Source organism: Myiozetetes cayanensis, unplaced genomic scaffold (assembly GCF_022539395.1).
Source record: "Myiozetetes cayanensis isolate MyiCay16 unplaced genomic scaffold, myiCay2020 scf27, whole genome shotgun sequence".
NCBI classification, from domain to species: domain Eukaryota; kingdom Metazoa; phylum Chordata; class Aves; order Passeriformes; family Tyrannidae; genus Myiozetetes; species Myiozetetes cayanensis.
The window spans coordinates 7902958-7925040 of NW_026087488.1; the positions used below are offsets into that span (position 1 = coordinate 7902958).

The window sequence follows — 22083 nt, forward strand, 5'->3', positions numbered from 1 at the left end:
TTATCAGTAACAAATGAATTAACAGCAGTCTGAAACGTTTCTTATTTCGTGACTAGGCAATTTCTGACTAGATTTTCAAAACTGTTAAGGCTTCAAGTTCTTAACTCTAATCAGAGCTGGATTCTTCAGAGGGGCACTGAAGCATGGGCCAAACTTACAGCTGCTGGAGACTGAGCAGTTTTTGTCTTCCTGATACCCACATCCTGGGCTCTTTGGAAAATCTACCCCTTTACCACAGCATCCTCTGAAACAGATCATCAAAACTTTCTGTTCCCTTGTTCTGATCCCTTTTTTTTAAACAACCCTGTACTTCAAACCGTGGTAACTTTTGTGCTTGGGCTCTTTCCTTGCTGCAGTATGTCACAGAGGCAGAGGGAAACCTCCAGCGAGCACGAGCCTTGGTGGATGGGATGCAGAAGGAGAAGATTGAGCTGCTGAATCAGCTGGAAGAGGAGAAGAGGTGAAGCAGGAGTGGTGAGGGAGGTGGAGTGGTGTATGGGCAGTGACAAAGGTTTCAGGTGGTTTTGGCTGAGGACACAGTGTAAAATAAGTGCGGGATCATAAACAGGCCTGTGCAGGCTGGACCATCACAGACCCTTCTGTACAACCTGGCTTTGCTAAAGGCCCCTTCTTCCCCCTTTGTTTGTGATGTGCTGATCTTGAGGACGTTCCTTATGAGGAAGAGAAGCCAAACTGGAGGTTCTTCAACCTTCCTGTGGTGTGATTCACCCTCTTCCCACATCCCAGAGGCTCCATCCATGTGTATATGATGATGCATACATTTCCTCTCTGGATAAGAGTGAAGATCTGCTTCTCCTTGTATATATGGAGTCCAACTTCTCCAGATATATAATTAAATGCTTCAGTGAGAATAGAAAGACATTTCTGTGTATTAAATAACTGAAAACAGTGTTGATTTCAATTGACTGATGCCCCTCCTGAGGATGAATTGTTCTTTTGTGCATAAGTCTCCCTGTTCTTCTGCTAGGCAGCTCGCTTTCCCAGCTCCAGGAGGCCCTTTAACCAAAGACAGCTGAGTTTTTCCCTAAATATCAACAGATGCCTCCTCTAATTAGGAGGTTTAGACAAGGAGGCTTGTTTATGAAGTTAGATATGTACACTCACAGCTATTTTTATATGTAATGGAATCAGAGTCCTTACATCTGGCTACCAGCTCGACATCCTCAGAATTGCCTTTTTTTTTTTTAATCAGTAAAGAGAACAAAGAGGGCTGAGTTTAGCAGAAAATTGAATTATTTTGTATTGTTACTGGATTCTCTCTTCCAAAAGAGAGGAGTCCTCGGCATGTCTGTGTTTGTGCTTGTGGTTCTATGTGCGTTTATCCATGACTGGCCTGTACAATCTGTGGGGAAGGCTTTCCTGCCAGGGTAACTCACAGTTTCCACACTGTGGAAACATTAAGCATTGCCCACCCTCTGCCAAGGAGTCAGAGGTTCCAATTCCCTTGGAATGCTTTGTATGGACCCCGTGCATTTGGCACAGGAATTGCCCAGTGCTCAGCTGCAGGATAACCAGGTTTAAATAAAGCAGTGAAACTTGGTTGTGGTTTGCGTGTTTTCAGGATCCCAGTGTCAGAGAGCAGTAGTTGAGTGTGTCTGGGAGGATGTACCTTGCAAGAAGGCCACGTTTACTGTGTGAGAAGTTTGTCCTGCTCCATGGATCTTGCTGCTCAGTTTCTGCTGAGCTGTTTGTATCCAAAGGTGATCTGTCTCAGATTTGGTTCTGCAGACCATGAAGTGATTTTTAACATTGGGTTTGTTTCTTTTTCCTAGAACACAAAAAGTCTTACCAGTAGCTTTTGGGCAGCTTTTCCATTTGTTTTTAATGATCTCTCCATTGATGCTGTGTCCCACTAATCCATAAAACTTGACTGAGGGTCATAGTGTGTGTGGCTGCTTAGACAGAGGGTGCTGGTCTGGGTGTTCCTGATTGCTCTTTGTGTCTCTTCCTCTCCCCAGGAAAGTGGAGGACTTGCAGTTCCGTGTGGAGGAAGAATCCATTACAAAAGGGGATCTGGAGGTAATTCCTAATGATGTTACCAAGTTATGGGGTCAGAACCTGAAATTGCATGTGGGGTCTCCCTTGAGTAACCTCTGCCACCTTTTGCTCCACTCTAAACAATACTTTATCTTTAAGGATGGCTTTGGACCTCCTGTGAACACCAGGGTGTAAACTGTGAGGATTGCTCTTTGGTGTGTTGCCCAATGACTATTCACACTGGGAGCTGCCTGGAATTAATCTATCACCCTGAGTTGCCAACTCACGTTAAAATCTTTATCTGAATGCGTTGCAACATGTTTTTCCATCCTAGAAACAAACTGACTGCTCAGTCTCTGTCCCTGCAGTGTCCTGCTCTTAGCAGCTGGTGGGGCACTCATGATCTCCAGGTTGGATGCTATTTAATTCCAGATGAAATGATGTGTGCCTTGAGGAATCCTTGTGTGGAGTCCCCTGCCCACAAGCGTGGTGTTGGACACCAGGGCTGGCACCCTGTCACTGGGAAGGGCTGTGGAAGTGAGCGTTGTGCAAGCTGGAAGTGATGTTGGGAGCTTGCCCTTGAGTGGGAGGCTTTTCCAGGGGGGAAAAAAGGAAAAGAAGATCTCTCTGTGAAAGCAAGGCTCTGCTCTCCACGTGTAAATCCAAGAGGGTTTCCCTTCTCTTCAGCCAGAGTGCCAGGTTAGTAACAGCCAGGAATGTCAAGGGCCCTGTGCCTGTTATTTGCTGTCAGTCACAGCAATAGAGGCCCAGGGAAATGGGAACACTAGGCAATGGATATGTTGCTGTGGTTGTGACCCTCTTGGCACAAACCTCTCCTCTTCATCCAGAAGCTGAAGGAGCTGTTTGGTAGGGTGTAAATCAGCACTGCACTGATAGCAGACCTTTGCTAAAGCACAGCAAGTGCAGTTTCTGCCTGGTCTGTGGGTGCAAAATCAGGTTTCCATTGATCCTTGAGCTGACAGGCTCCCCCAGTGCTTTAGAAAAAGGTGGTTGGTCCATCCATCATTCCCTTTGAGAGCAATGAATTGTCCCTGTGTAAGCTCCAAGTGTTTAAGCCTGGCTGTAAAACTGGCAATAGGACCAGGGTTAACCACCAGGTATATTTGGATATTTTTTTTTTTTTTAAACCACCAGCAAGATGGTAAACTGGTGTGACAAATCCTCAGATTGGGACCTGCAGTCATAGATCTGATTTTCCTGGGTGGGAAAAAATTGTTTTTGCCATGGGAATGTGGCCAAGCTTCCAGCCATTATGGTCCTGTCCTCACTTCCATGCTTGTATGAAAGAACAAACAGCTTAGGAAAGCTTGATTTCCTGTGATCCAGGGAACTGGGGTGTTCTCCATGAGTCCAACATCAGTGCCAGCACAGGCATTGGCAGAGGGCTCGGCTGTGGTCGGTTTTTACGTCCTGTCCTGTCTAATTTGGACACTCATACTGAATGAGTGACCCCCTGAAGAGAAATCTCACCTTCTGCTTTGTTGTGGAGGCAGTTAGGATTTCCAGAAGTAAATGATTTAACTCTGAGGGGAAAAAAAACTCTAAACCTCTTACTGGAAATCAGGAGGGTGAGTGCTCCTTCATAATGCAGTGTGTTTCCTGGGAAATGCCCGTTCCTGATATCCTTTGTGTAAAATCACAGCAAAGTCAAGCAGTGGTAGCTCTTCCAAATATTCAGAGGGGAATGTTTATCTTGACTTAACAGACAGTAACAGGACAGATTCTCTCTCTGTGGTCCCAGGATCCAGGGTTTCTGCTGAAGGCTTGGCTGAATCCCTGCTGTTTGTCCCAATAGTATGTAGGTTTTGAACAAATCCAGGGCTCTTGGGTGTTGAGCATGGCAGGCAGCATCCTTGGAAGCTCTTTGGCCAAAGAAATCCATCTGTTGGAGGCCTGGAGATACAGATCAAGGTTTTGGACCTCTGGTAGAGCAGCTGTGGATTTAGCCTTGAAATGCAGTTATGAATTCAACCCATTTTGATCCAGGCTGGCAATGCTGATGCTGGGGTGCTTTGACAGATGAAACACAAATGCAGGAAGAGCTTTCAAGAGCTTTTGGAAGATGAAAAACAAATGCAGGAAAAGCTTTCAGGAAAGGCTTTTTGTGGTGGAAAACCACAGTTTATAGGAGATAAATTCCTCATGAAGGAACTGCCATGCTCATCTCCTGGGTCCTGCAGCAGGTCTTGGATGCCTCTGGGAAGTCAGTTTGTAATTTGTGAACAGTAATTTAAGGCTAATAGCTACAAATAGGTCTGAAACTCATATATGAGCTTCCTCAAAGTGCAGGAAAACTTTGGATTTGAGGCTCTGACTCATCCTGGCTAATGTTGGCAAACCAGCTTGCATAAAATAATACAGGATTTGATAAAAATCAAAAAATTAAGGACTGTAAAACAGTTGATCTAACTTTCTTCCCTGTTGATTTTTTTTTTTCCCTCCTCTATTTTAATATGTTTTTCCAGACTTGGAAAACATTAGAATTAATAGATACTGAGCAAGAATATCAGGTGTGACTGAGATAGCTTGGCTGGGAACTTGAGTGTCAACCTCAGGATTCTGCAATCTCTTTGGGAGGTCCAGAGATGAGCTTTGTACTAGGTCAGCTTCTTCAGGTAGCCACAGTCTGATGTGCTGCCACCAGTTAATTCATTGGTGTCCCTGGAGTATTTATTCCTGTAAGTAAAATCAAGCCTGGAACCTCTATCTTGAAATGTGGATCTTTTGAGCTTTGCAGAGAGCAGAATTAATTTTGTTTAATTAAATATCTTTCTTTTTCTTATTAGGGTGCATTGGGCCAGCTTTTGCACCTAAATGATTATTATTTGGGGGTTTGATATTTGTGTTCTTGAATCCACATTTTTTTTTCCCCCTCCTTCAGGGGTCAAATAGAGCATATAAAATAAGGAGTAGTCTGATTATAGCTGGCAGTTGAGATCTTCACCATCTGTGAATACATGTGCAATGATATTTTGCAAACTTCAGTTGCCAGCAGTTGTACACAACTAAGAACTGCTTTGTAGTAGGGAAGGGCAGAAAATCCTTAAAGCTTGTTCCAACAAAAAGAAGCAATTATATGGAAAAGGAAGGGCTGAAAATGGGAGTAAAAAATGGTTCTGAGCAGGTTTGCTTGCTTTTTGGTAGATTGATTATTTTTTTTTAATTTGATAGATTAATTTAAAGAAAAATATTAGTTTTGTGAGCTAAAAAAAATGTGAAGGCCAGAGTCTGCATGCATTCCCCCATGTCTCCTCTCCTCTTTTATTTGTGGGGAAATTTTACATGATATTTTCCAGTGGTGGTTGTGGAGTGCTGGGGTTTGTCACCAAGTGCAGCTTTCGTGGTACTTCTGCTTTAAAAGTGAAGGGCACTGAAGCAAAGCCCAAAGTCAGTGCCCATGGATTTGGGCAGGTTACATGTGCTTAGCTTAACCATTTGTCCAAAAAAATCCAAAACAAAACAAACAAAAAAACCCAAAAAACACCCAAAGAAAACAAAACAACAACAAAAACAACCAAACAAAACCAAATAGTCCTTTTCTTATGCCAAGGCAAGTGGAGTCTTGATGTGAAAAAATCACTTTTTGAGATTCCTGGCTGCCCTGTACAAACCCAAAGTACTGATTTGTAGGACAGCTTGGTATCTCAGTCTCCCTGATTTGCTTCAGTGCAGTGTATTTGGGGTTTTACAACACTCCATCAAACTTCTTTTTCTCCCACTTAGCGCAGGGGTCGCAGAGTCTCCAGAGCAAAAAGAGGATGGGAACTTCCAACTCTTTTTCCATCTACCTTGTGATTCTTCTTGAGGAGAGATGTGGAGAGTCATTGCAAGGTTTTTGTATTCTCTGTGTGGTGCAAGGGCCTTGTGCTGGTGGGAGCTTCGCTTTTTAGGAAGTGTCTCCGGCTGCTGCAGGAAAACACCGAAGCAGGTCTCTAATGCAGAAGGATGTTTTCCCATCACAAATTCAGTTTTCCTGTGAATACCCACTACGAGTACCATGTAAAATCCCTTAGGGACCCTTTTCTGTTTGGTTGGATTTTTCCTCCTTGTTTGGATCTTTATTCTCCTCCTGTTGTGAACTGCCTTTCCTTGTCTTGTACGCTGGAGATGATGTTGCAGCCTTCTCTTTCCCTCTCTTTCTCTCTCCTTCTCTGTCTCTCTCTCCCTTCCCCTCCTCCCACCTCCACTGTTCTCTTTTCCCTCTGTGTGACCAGACTCAGACGCAGTTGGAGCATGCCCGAATACGGGAGCTCGAGCAGAGCCTGCTGTTTGAGAAGGCACAGGCTGAAAAACTCCTCAGAGAATTAGAGGACACCAGGGTAATGGACCCCCACTTGCCCTGCCTGCAGAACAGCGCTTGCCCCTGCGTTGATGCTCATGATGCCTTGCTTTTGGGTTCCTTTCTTTTGGTTTTTATGGGGTTGATTGGTTTTTGGCTTGAACTTTAAGCTTCCCTGATTTATTTTTTTTGTTTGGTTGGTTTTTATTTGCTCTCTCTCTCCTGGGAATAGTAGTATGATATGATTTCTAGCTTTGCTTCTCATGTGGGGACTTGTTTCTCAGACTGAGTTTGCTGCTCTGCCCCATGCCACCATCTGACACGTGAGCTCTCCGCAATTCATTTTTCAATTAACATATCCCAATAATATCTGCACCCTGCACAATTCATTCTGCACTGAGGCTGCAGTAGGAAATGACATTGCAATCAGCGTTCCCTTTGCTCCCCCTGCCAGTTGTGGGAGCTGCCATCTGCAACAGGAGATACTGGTTAGGGCAGGTGGGCCTGCTCTGATCCTTGGACAGGCTGCCCAGAAGAATGCTAAAAGCAGACAGATCTGGAAAGGGCTTTTTCACGCCGCTGTGGTGTGGGAAGCAGCGAACTTGCTGCAGTGAGCTTGTGTCTCACTGATGGGTTTGAGAGCTGTAGAAAACACAAACTGAGGGACTCCAGAAGGTCTGGATGGTTTGAACCCTGCTGTGCCCACCTAAAATAACCACCACCAGCCTCCTGGGCCGATGGGTGGTGGGGAAACAGCAATTGAAATGGAGTGGAATTCATCGCTTGGGCTTTGGCTCGGTTTCCTTGTTTCTTCTGCTTTTTTCTAATATTTCATCTAGTCAAATCTCTTCTCCATCCACAGCTGCAGCACCCTGAACTCCCTGTGACTCACAGGTAGTTCAGCCCTGCCAGGTTACAATCAGATCCTAAGATACTGATCCATAGCCCTTATGCTCAGTGTTCACCGTGGCCAGATTTATTGTCTTGCATCCTCTAGCCTCCTACGTTACTTTGACTTTGCTAATAAACTCTAACAAAGTACTCATGTGTAAAAATCCCTTTTCCTTTTTACACCAGGGTAAACAAATTCTGTTACAGCAGAGAGGTCTGTAGGCTGAGGATTGCTGAGCAATAAAGGAAACATGATATGCTTAATGCTGGTTTCGATGCTTGTGATATTCCTGCATGTGCAGTCACATCTCCTCTGTGCATCATCTGGCAGGATGCCTGGTCTGAAAACATAATGCCCTTCCAGGACATTATTTTTCATAAACCACTGTTGCTCTCTAGCGAATTTCGAGGGTTATTTCCAAGATGTTTTTCTGTGGAAAACGAGAGGTTCGTATTAGAGAAAAACAAATCGGCACAGACATAACTGAGAGTTATCGGTGCTGGTTACCCTGGTGCAAAACTGTGCTCAAGTTGGAGGGTGCTGGGTGTTCTTTTGCTGTTTAATTTGAATTTTGACTGGTGTATACTTTGGATTTACCTCCACTGGAGCACATTTACTAAAAGGGGAAGGGTGCGGCGGTGAGGGGCGGGCGCTGACTTTGTGTTCTCTGTTGTGTTGCAGTTAACAACAGTGGCAGAGAAGTCCAGGATCCTGCAGCTGGAGGAGGAGCTGAGCCTCAGGCGCAGCGAGGTGGACGAGCTCCGTCAGTGCCTCAGGAGCTCTCACCAGGCAGAGAGCCCTGAGCATAACCTGGGCTTGCAGTCGGAGGCTCTTCGGCTGCGGGATCAGCTGCTCTCTGCCAACAAGGAGCACCAGAAGGAGAGCAGCCAGCTGAAGGAGAAGTATGAGAAGACGTTAAAGAAGTACCAGCAGGAGATGGAGAAGCTGAAGTCCGTCAATGAGAAGTACTCGCAGGAAATCGTTGACCTAAAGCATAAAGTTCAGCAGGCCACTAACGAGAACATGGGGCTCATGGACAACTGGAAGTCCAAGTTGGACACGTTGGCTTCTGACCACCAGAAGTCTCTGGAGGACCTGAAAGCCACGCTGAACTCAGGCCCTGACACCCAGCACAAGGAGATCGTGGAGCTGAAGGCAGTGGTGGAGAGTATAAAGATGGAGCACCAGCTTGAGTTGGAGAACCTGAAGGCAAAGCACGACATTGAGACGGCTGTGCATGTAAAGGAGAAAGAGAGTCTCAAACTGAAGTTGCAGGAGGCTTTGGATGAAGTGGAAAAAAGCAACAGCAACTGGAAAATGCAACTGGAAACCAAAAGCAGTCAGCACCTTCTTGAGCTCCAGGATGTGAAGGACAAGTGTCGAGATGCTGAGCTGAGGGTGCATGAACTGGAGAAACTCCATGGTGAATACACAGACCAGACAGAAGCAATAGCTTTCTTGAAAGAGCAGATTTCTTTGGCTGAAAAGAAGATGTTGGACTATGAAACGTTACAGAAAACAGAAGCCCAGAGCAAACAGGAGATCCAAAGGTTGCAGGAAAAAGTGCTTGTCTTAGAGAACAAGCTGCAGTCCATGGAGGCCCTGCATCCTTCTCAGCATGCAAATGTATGACTTTGGGGTAGTTTTGCTTGTTAATCATCACTGTTGGTAACATCTCCTAGGAGTAGCCCTCAGCTGCTGCCTTGTGCAGTTTTCTGAGGCTCAAATATCTGGATGTTTTTTCCCTTCCACTGACAGTGCTCTTCCTGCAGTGTATCTCCGTGCTGAAGGTGCCTTCCCACTCTTGAAATCCAGTGCAGTGGGACAATTAGGAAAAATACAAGTCAGGAGAAGCAAGTGGGGCCCCACCTGGGCTTGGAGGCTTGCTGTGGCTGCAGAGCAGGGTGGTTTGTCAGGGTGGGCTCTCGTTCTGAGCTGGAAAAGCATCATCCCTACAGTACAGCTGTGTTCCTCCAAGGAGCTGCAGCAGCCTTGGTGTCCTTTGGGGTGGGTGGAGGGAGAGGAGGGTGGATGAACAGTCACTGCCTGTGCTGAGATAGGCCAGCATTGCTTTCTCAGCACCTGGAGCAGGATTTAAGAGGGGAGGCTGTGCCAGCAGCACAGCAGAGGCAATGGGGAGGCTTCACAGCAGATTTGGGAGACAAGGAAATGTTGATTTGAGGATTAGAGTGCAAGGGCTGCTGGCAAGGGTCAGGATGGCACCAGGCTTGAGAAACAAAATGCCTAATTGAGCCTCCCAGGGAAGGCTGGAATAAGCAGTAATAATATGAGGAGGTTGGTTTTCTGTGGCCTTTGTCTCTTTGTCATCTTTTTTTTTTTTAATAGTCTCACAGGATGCCATCATCCTGCCTTTGTGCATGGCACAGGGACACGTGGCTGGTTCTGCACTGGAGTGAGGGGGGAGATTGCTACTCCTGGCTGGAGGATGAGCCCCTATTTGTGTTTGGATTCTGCATGAAAAAAGAGCAAAAAGCCACAATTTACCACTTGGCCCTGTGGGGATGCAGAAAATGAAAATAAGCTGTAAAGTGTGCACGTTTTAAGAATGCTGTGTTGAAATTTCACTGGTGATGTAGTTGCTGTTCCAGACAGAGTTGCCAATGAAGTGAATCCAATGCCTGTGTTTAATTTCCCAATGAGAACAGCCCCACTGAAACCAGCTATGCCTTCAGGTAGCGAAGTCAAGCCTATGAGTTTCTGTTGGCCAAGCCAGAGCTTGCAAAAGGGCACACTGAGGACAGGAGAGGCAAAAACCAAGGAAAAATATACAGCATTGATGGTGTTTCAGGAGTTGCTCCAGTGTGTTTCATCTAGTAAAGACAGTTGGGAACAATGAGTACTGTCAGGGCCCTGGGAAAAGTGGGCTGTTATTACAACATGTCACATGTTATAGCTGATACTCAAACAGGAATGCATGGAAAAGAAGAAGCTGGAGGCTCCTTCCAGAGCCCTTTAGATAAATGAGAGGGCTCTGGGGGATATTGATACTGGATTAGAACCAGGGAGTCTTGAATTAATTATTTCAACTGTGTGTCGATTAAAATCAGGAGAATATGGGAAGAAATGCATGGGTGAAAGCCTTGGAGGATCACAGGTCAAGTTCTACTTTAAAATGTCTTGGTTAATTTAAAGTGACTGCAATATTAACTGTCCAAGTATTTTAAACAAACATGTCTTGTGACAGTCGTTCCTAGACCTTCAAGTGAGAACCACAGCTGTGCTTTCCAAGGGCAGTTAAGTAGTTTTTCCATACCAAAAGTACATCAGGAAATGTGTTTCCCCTTCGAGGGTGCTCCTCCTTCTGTTTGTGTCCTACAGCCCGCTCAGACTTTTGGGGACTGACCTCAGGGCTCTCAGTGGTGGCCACAGTGACCTCATGTCCTGGAGAGCTTGTCCATGAGCTCTGGGGTCTCTGGCTTTTCCTTGCAGTATAGAAAAGGGGGACAAGGCAGAATCCTCTATGTGGACCAGCATTTGCTTGTTATTATTGCTATTAATGCGTTAATTCTCTAATAATTATTATTTGATCAGTGTGTTTATAACTTTGGGCACAGTTAAGTCCTTCTGAAGCTGAGGAACTCGTTGACTGGTGGGTCTCAAGCTGAGTGCTGGAGAGCATTTGCACCTGAATACTCGCTGTGATGGAGCAGAGGAGCCTGGTCCGAGGGAGAGCAGCTCTTCCATCACTGCAAACTCTGAGTGTGCAGAGCTGGACCCAGAGCTTGTGGGGAAAGCCTGAGCTCTCCTCCCTCTTGGGTGAATCCCACTGTTGTGCTCAGCTGCCTGTTGTGTGTGAGCACTCTCAGATGGTCCTGGTTAACCTCAGTGGTACCCAACAGGACAAGTGGCTCCTCTAAACCCTTTATTTCCCTCTTGGGAAAGATGTGAAACATCCTTACGTGGTTACTGGATTACCCTCTGCTCTGGATGGGGCTTTGTGGTTCTCAAGTTTGCTTTAAATCTTTGGGTGAAGTGTAGGTTTACATCTCCTGTTTTACATTTATTTCAGATGATTGAAACTAATGATATTTCAGAAGAAAAGATAAAGATGAAGCAGACTATGGAAGGTATGAAACTGTAGGTTTTACGTGGAACACCCTGTTCTAGTAACTTAGGTGCTTTTTTTTTCCTCTGAATTTCTGCTCTTGCAGGCACAGCTGCATGGAAGGGGCTTAGGAAGTTGTTTCATCTCTCAGAATTTGCTGGATGGCATTTGTTGCCTGGCTTTGTTTTTTTCCTTCTCATCTGGCCGAGTATATGCAGGGAGGGAAGTTTTCATTTTTATTACACACTCACTTATGCAGATGGTGCAGGTTGGAGACAGATCTGGGCAAATAGGTGCATTTCCATCCCATCACTGATTCTTACAGCAGGTAAAACTCAGACCTGAAGTGTCATTTGTTCATAGGAGAGGAGTGATAATGGTAGATAATTATGTGACTGGCTTAAAATAACAAGGGCTACTTTCTATTAAGCTTACAATAAATCAAATTCCTCTTAACAAAACTTGAGATTTTATGCACTCAGAAAATTTGTATAAAGAAAATTGAAGCTGAACTGCACTTGGTTCCCTCACAGAGGGTGAGCTGTAACCCTAAATCTGAGCAGCAGCAGGGCTGGATGGCCCAGACAGCCTCTGTTAGGATGCAGCAATTTAAACTGAGGTTACTGGGGAGTTCTACTGGCTTAAACTTCACTTAATAGAACCTTTGTTCAGTTTGAGTGTTCCTCTAGTTGATGGTGGATTCAAACAGAGATGTTTTTTCCTATTTCCATCTGCCAGGCTTTGTCCATCAACCTCATCTGTCTTTGCAGGTGGTTTTATGTAGAGGACACTCGTGCTATTCCCCATCCCTGCAAGTGTCCAAGGCCAGGCTGGACGGGGCTGGGAGCAACCTGGGATAATGGAAGGTGTCCCTGCCCGTGGCAGGGAGTTGGAACAAGATGATCATTAAGTTCCCTTCCAGCCCAAACTGTTCTGTGTTTCTACACCAAACTGTTTGCTCATTGACAGGTAATTCCTGCCTAGTGATGGCAGAGCTTAACTGGTCCAGCAGCCACTGCTCTAAATGCCACAAAAGCATCAGACTTCAGATCTACAGCTCTGAGTGTGGAAATGCATTAGTTCCAGAAAACGTGTCTTTTGAAACTATCTCTGCCTTCCAGTGTAGGAGGTGATACAAATAAATGTTCTGAAAGTTCCTTTTGGTGGTTTTTATTAATGTTTTATTCCCCCTTTTTTTCCCCTCCTTTGCGGTTGTTTTCTTAAACCTGTTTGATATGACCTCCCAGCTGTGCATCCCACCCCCAAATGCCTGGATGGGGATGAGATGCAGTGAGAAACATGTATTACCTGTCTCCTGCTGCTTCTCTGCTGATGGAGGGTACCATCACCCGTGCCATACAGTCAACACCTCCCTGATTTGCACAAAGCATTTTCCAGCCTTCTGATCTTTGTCTTTTCACTTCCCCACAGACCTCCAAGACAAGCTGAGTAAAAGAGACAAAGAGGTGTCATCCCTGGTGTCCCAGACTGAAACTCTAAGGGCCCAAGTAAGTGGTAAGTTTCCCTAATCCAGTGTTGGTGGGAATGAGGCGTTTCCCTCCTCATCCTCTGTTACTGGTGTTGAACAGGGCTCCAGGTGCTGAAATGGGCTGGTGTAAAACATGATGCTGCTGATCTTTTAATGGATATGACTGGTAAAAATTAATGCAGGAGTTGAACACTGCAGGAAATATTTTGTATCCTGTGAGGGAGGGTTTGGGTTCACTGAATGCCTAAAACTAAAGAGACAGAAGTCAATGGAGCTGAGTATTGTTTCCAAGATCTCCCTTTAAATAGGGTCAGATCCAGAGCTAACCAGGTCTATGCTCTTAGGAGTGGGAATTGGGAAAAGGCAAAAAGCAGGAATGTAAGTAAAGTGACCTTTCTTCCCCAAATCCTCTGCTTCTCACAGCTTTGGAAAATAAATGCAAAACAGCAGAAAAGAAGGCTGATTCCGTGTTCAAAGAAAAGAAGAGGCTGGAAGGGGAACTGGAAGCTTTGACCAAGAAAACACACGATGCTTCAGGGCAACTGGTCCTGATTAGCCAGGAGCTGCTCAAGAAGGAAAGGTCAGTGTGCAGGTCTGGAAACACAGGGACTCTGTGTATATTCAGGTTCATTCTGGGCGCTTAACTGACCACCTGAAGAAATGTAGACATTGTTGAAGTCCAGCCCCCAGCTTTCCCTGTTCTTTAGAGATGCTGATGTGGGAATTTGGTTAGAATTAGGGGCTGTGAATTCTCAAAGGCTCCACCCTGTCACCACTTCCAGGAGCTGCAGGGCAACTCAGTGCCCATGTAGATGCTGAGTGAAGTCACCTACAAGCCAGCCAAGATCTGAAATAGTGCCCTGTGCAGGTCCCAGTTTCCTGGAAGCTGACACAGTGGGACAAGAAGGGACCTGAGCCCCTGAAGTGGTGGGAGTTGGGGAGATTTGCTCACTGGCCTTTCTTTGGATCTGCAGCAAAGATGGGAGGGAGCACAGCAGGACTGCAGTGGTGTGGGCTCTAGAAATATTTTCATCTCTTAATGCTGCTTCTTCCAGGAGCCTGAACGAGCTGAGAGCCTTGTTACTGGAGGCAAACCGGCACTCGCCGGGGCCGGAGCGGGACCTCAGCCGGGAAGTGCACAAAGCTGAGTGGAGGCTGAAGGAACAGAAGCTCAAAGATGACATCAAGGGGCTGCGAGAGAAACTGGTTGTGCTGGTGAGGGCACCAAACCCCCTCCTGGGCTTGGCCTGGGGCTGGAGGACACTGTGCTGCTGGGGAGGAGGGTGGTCTGAGCCTTTCAGGCCTTGCTCCAAGTCTTAGTGCCTTGTTTTGTGCTTCCCATCTGATGGGGCACTTCCTTGACAGTGCCTGTGGGCAGTGGCCTGGCTTAGCAGCATCTCATTAAGCAGCAAAAATGTCTGTATGTCATAGAATCACAGAATATCCTGAGCTGGAAGGGACCCACAAGAATCATAGAGTCCAACTCTTGACCCTGCACAGACATCCCAACAATGTCACCATCTCCCTGAGCATGTTGTCCAAATGTTCCCTGAGCTCTGGCAGCCTTGGTGCTGTGCCCACTGCCCTGGGGAACCTGTTCAGTGGCCAACCATCCTCTGGAGGAAGAACCCTTTCCTCATATTAGCTCTCCCTGTGGGTCCCTTGCATCTCAAGATACTCTGTGATTCTAAACCCCCTGATACAGCCATTCCCTTGGGTCCTGTCACTGGTCAGCAAAGATCAGTGCCTACCCCTCAGTTTTCTCTTGTGAGGAAATTGTAGACAGCCACGTCCTTCTCCAGTGTTTTTCTGTTCCCACAGGTTTTAGATCTGTGGCCAAATAGGGCTAAGATTTGTGGGAGAAACTGAAGGTCGTTCAGCTACCCCACGTGTTTTACACATTCTCTGATCTAAGAATAAGTAACATCCTCTAATTGCCGTGTACTTCAGTGTCCTCCAGTGGTTGGAATGTGAATAACCGATTTGAGTGGAGCTGGTTGCACTTGGTACGAGCTGTGCTCTGCCCCCACCCGCTGTTGAAATCGCAGCGTGGTTCTGGGGGAGTTACCTGGGTTTGTACTTTGAGTTTCTGTGGTCGCTGGCTTTGATCTAAGGTGCTCCTCTTTTCCCCTCGCCGTCCCAGGACAAGGAGAAGTCGGTGACGGATCAGCGGCGATACTCCCTGATCGACCCCTCGTCGGAGTCGGAGGTGATCCGGCTGCAGCACCGGCTCGTCAGCACGGAGGACGTGCTGCGCAACGCGCTGGAGCAGGGGCACCAGATGGAGAAGCTCATGGAAGCAATGAGGCTCTCCTCTGAGAAAACACAGGTATGGCATCCGCAGCCACCCGCTGGGCCGCTCAGCCCTCAGCAATCCCCTGGCACGTTGCCCTGTGCTCTGGGGGGATGCCTCGGCTGGGTCGCCTCCTCTGTGCTGGAGAGATGTAGCTTAAAGCTGTAAAATCCCTGCTAGTTGGTAATCACAATCCCTTTGTGCTCTGGAGAATGGCTGATCAACGTGGTGTTCTGGGGAAGTTGCAGTGTGAGTTCTTTGTGTGTGCGATGTCATGTGGCTGCACGGCCTTGCAGTACAGGCACTTCAGAACATGAAAGTTGAGGTTTCTCTGCCATCCCTCTTCTTTGAGACGTTTATTTCTGTGCAGTCCATAAGGAGAAACTTTGGAGGTGACCCTGGGAAAATGTTTTCCACTCTTACCAGCTCCTGGAAGCACCTCTATATCCAGTGTGGGTTTGCTGGTTGACTGTGAATGTTCCCACTCCAGTTACTGTCTTCTTTTCCCAGCTTCCTTGTGTCTCCCTTTGTTTCTTCTGACTAAAAGAAAACTGCTTCTTTTGTCTGTCTTGCATCTTTCTTTATGAAAGTGGAGGCTACGAGTAAATTGACTCTCAGCATCTGGCTTTTCCCTCTCGTACGTGTGGTGTCTCAGCCCTGACTGATTCCTGCAAAGTGACCTGCTTTGTGCTTCCTGTCCTTGACTGCTCTTCCAGCTGTGTTTTCCCTTGGCTCTGCAACCAGGCTGTGGCTCTCAGAGCCCAGATGCACCAGTGCTCCTTTCATACTTGCTCACTTAAATACTTAGCTGAAAAATCCCTTTCTCTTGCAGTAATGAGTTACAATTGGCATTCAAGCAGACACCTGAGGGTAGTGCAGAGAACAGGCAGAGAGCTTGTTTTCCGTGATGCAGGTGGTGCAGATATGCTGTGCTGGGTAACCTGGGGGTATCAGGCCTTCTCCCCCTCCATGGCAGTGCCCTTTGGATACACCAAACACTGTTTGCATTGCAGTGGCAGGTGCAGGGAGTTGGTCAGGAGGAGGGTGCAAGGTAAAAACTGCAGCCCTGAAGGCTCTACTGGCTCAGCTGAACATCTGTGTGTTGCAGAGAAGTCTCTATAGGCCTCAGTGCAGTGGCACCAGCCATCTGCAAGCACCAGCTGGAGTTGAGATGACCAGTTTGTGGCAGTCCAAAATGTACCATAATCCTGTTCATACCTCCAGAGTGGCTTTAGCCTCTGTGGTAATTGCTGTGTGTCAAGTGGAAATGCATCATTACAGACTCATCTGTTGGCAGCTACAGGAGGGGTGGTGGGGAAAGAATATTCTGTTTGCTTTGATGCCAAGTCCCTTGAGAAAGGGAAGTCTTCCCATTTGCATTCCCATCTCCAGAGGTGGTGCAGGTGGTAATTATTTCTTCCTAAAGTGTAGAAAATAACTAGTCTTCTGTAAAGTGACGTGGAATGGGCCTTATGAGGTCAGCTAACATGTCCCTGATGTTATTTTGATACTTCCATGCTTAAGAAAACTTAAAGATATGACAGGACAGTATTATGTCTTCAACTACAATGCACGGTGCAAAGAAGCGGGGGTTACTGGGGAAGCCAGGCTTCAAATTTCTGTTGATGTCAGGTTTTGAAAGTGCCTCTTTACAGGGAAGTTTGGATCAAAGCTGCCCAAATGAAACCTCTGTCCTGTAGGGTTGAGTCTGCACCTTTGTGGTCCCAGTAAGGATGGAAGCTGGAACTCCTCTAATGATGGGTTTTAAACCCTGCAGTCTTGCCTCCCCATGATGTCTGGCTTCCCTGCCATCAGTGGTGACTCTGTTCCCCAGCAACTGTGACTCTGATTTCCAAGGCCCAAACACCTGGCATCTGGAATGCTGGCACTCCAGGTTGCAGCTTCCTTCTCTTGCTTGTGCTGGCTATGCTGTCATTTTGAAGCTGAGGGGCTCCATATCATCCCTGCTAATGAAACATTATAAATGCTTAAAAGTTCTTGTGCTTTTTAAAGATAGACCAGCCTATCCTGGCTGCCAGACTTTTCCCTGCAGATGGGAAGTGGCAAATGTCCTTTTCAGTGCTGGATGTTCAGTGTGCCGTGTTTTGCAGCTAAACTGTGTTTGGCTGAGGGTTTGCTTTTTGGGATTTGAGAGGTGGGAGTGAAGAGTGAGTCTGTGTCTGTAAGGATGGTGGGGATTGGACCAGGGTGTAGAGGGCAGGAAGCTTCTTGCCAGAAGTGGGCTGGGATTTTTTTGTATCCTCTTTTCCTTGTGTGGAGTGGGCAGCTAAGGAAGGCCATGTCAGCTTTGCCAGGTTTCAGTGCTTGTAAAGCAAAACCACCAGGATCTGTGTCCCTCTCCAGTAAGAACTGTCTGTTCTCCATTGCAGACTGTTGGAAATTCTGGGTCTTCTAACGGGATTCACCAGCAGGATAAATCCCACAAGCAAGAGGTAAGTTATGAGCAGGATGCTGTTTCAAACAGCGACTGCTTTGTGTGATTTCTTGCCTGCTGTGCTGGGGACAGCACTTGGACGGGGCAGTTCTGCCAGCCAAAGCTCGACTGTGTCATTCCCACATGGAAAGGAAGAGGCTTTGCACATCTCCAGTTCCCAGCTGTGGTGGGAACCTCACAGTGGGTGCTTGCCCTGGCAGGGACGGTGGGAAAGCAGAGAAGCACTGCAGGGTCCTGGGTCAGTGCTCTGTGATTCTCCTGGCAGCCCCAGCTAGAACCTGCTCAGACTCAGATCTCTGCCATCCCCTTTACATTTGTGGGACATGCTGTCCTGGTCTCAGTTCTCATTATTCAGGACAAGACCTGTACCTTCAGATTTCATCTCCCTGCAGGTGGGATGGGCAGTCTGAGGGAGAGGCAGTGGGACTTGCTGGGAGAGCAGTGGGTCAGGACATGGCATTCCACTCCATGCCTCAGTGTCTGCTTCCAGAAAAGACCTCTGTGCTTGTCTCATTTTGCCTGACAAGGTCTGTTTTCTTCCAGGAGAAGCTCTGATAGAGAAGAGGTGAAGAGGATCATTTCACGCCAGTATCAGCTCCTCTGCACAGTCAGGAAAAACAACACCACATCTGGCTTTTAGCACCTCCAAAAGACCACACACAGTATTTTCACTTCAAAGAAGGACAATGTTTATAATGTACTAACTGATGTAATCAGGACAATCCTGGAGTCCAGTTTTCCAAGGCAGCCATTGTTCCAGGAGGGAGCAGAAGGATCTCTCTGGGTTTGGTTTCTTACTTGTATTGGTTTTGACTGTGGAATTTGTGTTGTTTGAGCTGCCCTTGTCCCACCAGCTGACATGGTCTGGGTGGCAGCTGCCCCGACCGGTGGCTGAAGTGTCAGCGAGTCCCAGTAACCCCACAGGAGCTGCGAAGGGATTTGCTTGTGGTGTCCAACTCCAAAGTGTATGCCCAGAGGCTGCACGCTTCCCATTGGGGTCTGTCCCTTCCCTCCCACCCACCCTGATGTCCTGAGGACCTGCACAAGTGAGTGAAGCCTGCTGGGATGAGGAAAGCAGGGTGTGGGGACGTGTTCCCCTCCTCTCCTTGCAGAAGACATCACTGTTTTAGAGCACGGAGGCTGCACTTACTTCTTGTATCATAGCATGTTGTGGGAAATAATCCAGTTTCAGAGGAATATTTATTTTGTTTCTCCCCTCCTTGCTGTTTTTGGGGAAGGAGCTGGTGGCTCTGAGTTTGGGGACAGGCACACTTTGCTCAGGTGTGGGTGGCCTTTCTTCCTGCAGTGAGATCTTTGAGCAGACCTGCTGATGTCCCATGCCACAGGTCCAGCCTGGCCCCCCTCACTCCTTGGGGTTTTATTGGATCTGTTTTGAACTCAGGATCCACAGATGCTGGATCTCAGCATCACTGCCCTGGGAACTCCATGCTGGGGGCGGTCAGCGTGGGACAGATGCCTTGAGGAGAAGGTTCCCCCCTTGCCTGTTTAATGTGTCAGCTAATTGGGGATTTCCTGGCACTTCCCAGAGCTGTCCTTGGCTCTTCAGTGTGATTACCTGGGATGGATGAGGTGAAGGTGCTGCTGCCAGCACTCATACTGACTCTCATATGGCCTGAGCGTGAGTCTTTGGAGCAGAGGAAATCCAAGACTGGAGCCTGCACAGCTCTTGTGTCCGTACCAGCAGTGCAGACCCAGGCAAGGATCCTGTTCCTTCTTCCCTTCTTTACTCTAACTTTGGACCACAACTCCCAAAGGACACGAGGGCAGAGGAAGGGGACAACGTGCTCTTAAAGGTGTGAGCCCAGCTCAGGTTCACTGTTCAGTACCACAGGGAACAGTCACAGCAATATTTTACCAGGTTTCCCTCCTCTTAGTGCCCAACTCCTCCAATCTTAGGAGCTCTTGTGTTATGATGGGGCATCTGTGAGAAGGCAGGATGGAAGAGACCACTGGGAGAGGAGATCTGAGCCAGACCCCAGGCAGGTGAACGTGATGACTCATCAGCTCTGTTGCTTTTTCCCCTGATTTCCCACATAGTTGTGTTGCTTATTCATAGTGGATTGCTGGACTCCTGCTTCCTGCAAGGTTGGGCAGCCAGAAGCAGCCTGGGAAAGGCTTGGGGCTCCATGGCTGTGATTCTGCCATGAGGAGGATGATGCTGAATACTTGACCCTGCTCACTTGATGAAGGATTAATCATCTCCCATCCTTCAAAGGAGGATGAGGGAGGAAGGGGACTTCAGGGGAGTAAAGCAGGTCAGAAAGCACGGCAGATATCTGGTATGTGGCACTGGGAGGCAGAGCCTGGGATCAAACTGGCTAGAAGTAATTCACATGGGATCTCACCCTGCCTTGTTAGGAGTGTTTCTTCAGGAAAGATTGCCCCATCTCTGCCTAGCTCTGGGAATTTCCCTAGGGTGGTCTCCAAAATCCTCCTGGTGGTGTATTCATCTTTCAAGTGATTTAGGAAAGTCCCAGAGGGAGTGTTCATTTGTTACAGCCCTCAATAGAGAATACCTCACTGGGAGCTGCTGTTTTAAATTTTAAGAATTTAGGGCTGGTGTTTCCCAAAGTGCTCCTGTTGGCTGGATGGTCTCTCAAGTCATGTCTGCAGCTCCTGTGGGCTTCCCAGGGTTTCCTGGGCCCTTGCAGAAGGGAGGTCAGTTCTGGTTTGTAACTTATTTTCTCTGATAGGTCTTCTAGAGACTTTGTGACCAGCTGCCTTCACCCACAGAGGAATGATACCTGTGTTTTCCACCTCCCTTTTGCTCTTGCACAGGGCAGGATTCCCCAGGTGTGGTTATGGGGAGCATGTGTTTGGTTCTGTTAATCAGATCCAAAGTTGTCAGGCTGGAGGAGTCTCTGGCTCCTGCCTCCTCCCTGGGGACCATCACCTGAGAGCAGCTCAGACCTGTGACTTTTCCCCGTTCAGCTCAGGTGACAGTGCAGAACAGCAGCAGATGGGTCAGAGCATCTGCTCTTGAGTTTGTGCTGATGGTCTTTCCTGGCTTTAAGGAGCTGTACTGGTCCCTAAGGATCAACCAGGAGCTGATGGCACTGCTTGGATCTCTGTGGAGGCTGTGTGGTTGTTCTGTTGCAGGCCTGTACCCAAACGGGCAGTGGGGTGAAGCCCCCAATTCCCTTGGAGTGCGGGTCCATGGGAGCTGCTCCCAAATAGGACCAACCACAATACCAAGAGGACATGCCATCACACGTGTCATCTGGGCTTCAGCTCAACCCTGTGTAAGGGACCAGGAGGAGTTAGACCTCAGTCATGTTTCCCTCTCCAAAATTGGCACAGGCTTCCCCAGGGCACTGGCCTCTGGCTGCCCCTCTGAGGTTATAAGAGACCAAACTAGGGACAGACTTGGAAAGGACAAGGAGGAGATTCCCCAGCCCCTCTATTTATTTGTAAGTTTGAGTGCTATTTTTGCCTATGTGGTGGTGTATAAAGTACTTCACAATACTTGTTCTTACTGGCTTGGTTCTTCGGGAGAGATTTCCAAGGGCATTGGAGCGCTGATGCACCATCCCCTGTTGTCGATCCGGGCTGGTTCCTGTTTGTGCCTTCACTCCCCCTTCGGCTTCAGCCTTGCTCTTATCTCGATCCCTGAGAGCTGGTGTGGGGGCTGTGCTCTCCCCAGCCCTTCTCCCAGCCTGGGAGTGCCATGCTGGTTTTCCATCTGGAGCTGGGTCCCGAGCATCGTGCCCCAGAGTTGCAGGGTTGGGAGCAGGAGGTCACGCACTGCTGGAGCTCTGGGCTCCAAGGGAAGGACCAGCACCCCGGCTGTGGGAGCAGCCCCAGGGCCAGTGGCATTACCCTGACAGTTAGTGATGCTTTTCTGCTGAAAGCTGAGCTGCTCTCCAGTGAAAAAAAGCCTTTGGAATGGAGACTACTCTGTGTTGAGTGATTTCTTTTCTAACTCAAGACCAAAGGGAAAAGAATCAGTCTTGCTTGGGGATCTCAACTTTATCCCTCCTGCAGCATCCAGAGAGCTGGAGCAAGGGACAGCTCTGTGCTTGTGCCCTATGGAATGATGGTGCCAGGCTGCCAGCCAAGGCCTTACAGCTCCTGCCTCCCCCCAGCCACCAGCAGCTCCTCTGGCTTGCAGTAGAGATGCATGAGGGTTTCATTAAACAAAATGATGCAAATGGCACTGTAAAAGTCTTAACAAAAATTCCAGTACTCCATTATTTGGCAGCTTTAGCGGCTCAGCACTATCTGTAGGGAGTTAATACACTAAGATCCTGTAGACCTCATGTAAGTTACCAGAATAAAGACAATACTAGATGTATAAATGGATGATAACCTTTTACCCGTACAGTATGTATTACAATTTTGTAGCTTAGTCATTTTTTGGCTATCAGATTTTGTTAGTATGATATAAAAAAAAAAAAGACCAAAAAAAAAAAAGTTTGACTGCTAATGTCTATTTTGTTATTTGATTCATTTTCTTCCTCTGTACAAAAGCTGTACAAATCTGTCTGTGTAACTCTTCCACATCTGTATTCATGTACCACCCCCCTGTCCTGGCTTGCTGGTGTGGTGAGCTCATACTAAACAATAAAA

At 47.5% G+C, this 22083-nt stretch overlaps 1 protein-coding gene across 4 annotated transcripts in view; it reads left to right on the forward strand.

Annotated features, from left to right (window-relative positions):
- The window catches only part of CLIP2 (CAP-Gly domain containing linker protein 2), a 74175-nt gene extending 52099 nt beyond the window's left edge, over positions 1–22076 (forward strand). For 2 of the 4 annotated variants that reach the window (XM_050321662.1, XM_050321663.1), the window contains 11 exons: positions 357–460; positions 1980–2040; positions 6234–6338; positions 7872–8816; positions 11221–11278; positions 12688–12771; positions 13169–13325; positions 13801–13960; positions 14889–15074; positions 17429–17491; positions 18037–22076. In XM_050321662.1, the coding sequence (XP_050177619.1) occupies positions 357–460; positions 1980–2040; positions 6234–6338; positions 7872–8816; positions 11221–11278; positions 12688–12771; positions 13169–13325; positions 13801–13960; positions 14889–15074; positions 17429–17491; positions 18037–18048 (1935 nt within the window). In that variant the 3' untranslated portion in view covers positions 18049–22076. The remainder of the gene's footprint in view (positions 1–356; positions 461–1979; positions 2041–6233; positions 6339–7871; positions 8817–11220; positions 11279–12687; positions 12772–13168; positions 13326–13800; positions 13961–14888; positions 15075–17428; positions 17492–18036) is intronic. The other 2 variants (XM_050321664.1, XM_050321665.1) reach the window with 1 other exon arrangement.
- The last annotated feature ends 7 nt before the right edge of the window (positions 22077–22083 follow it).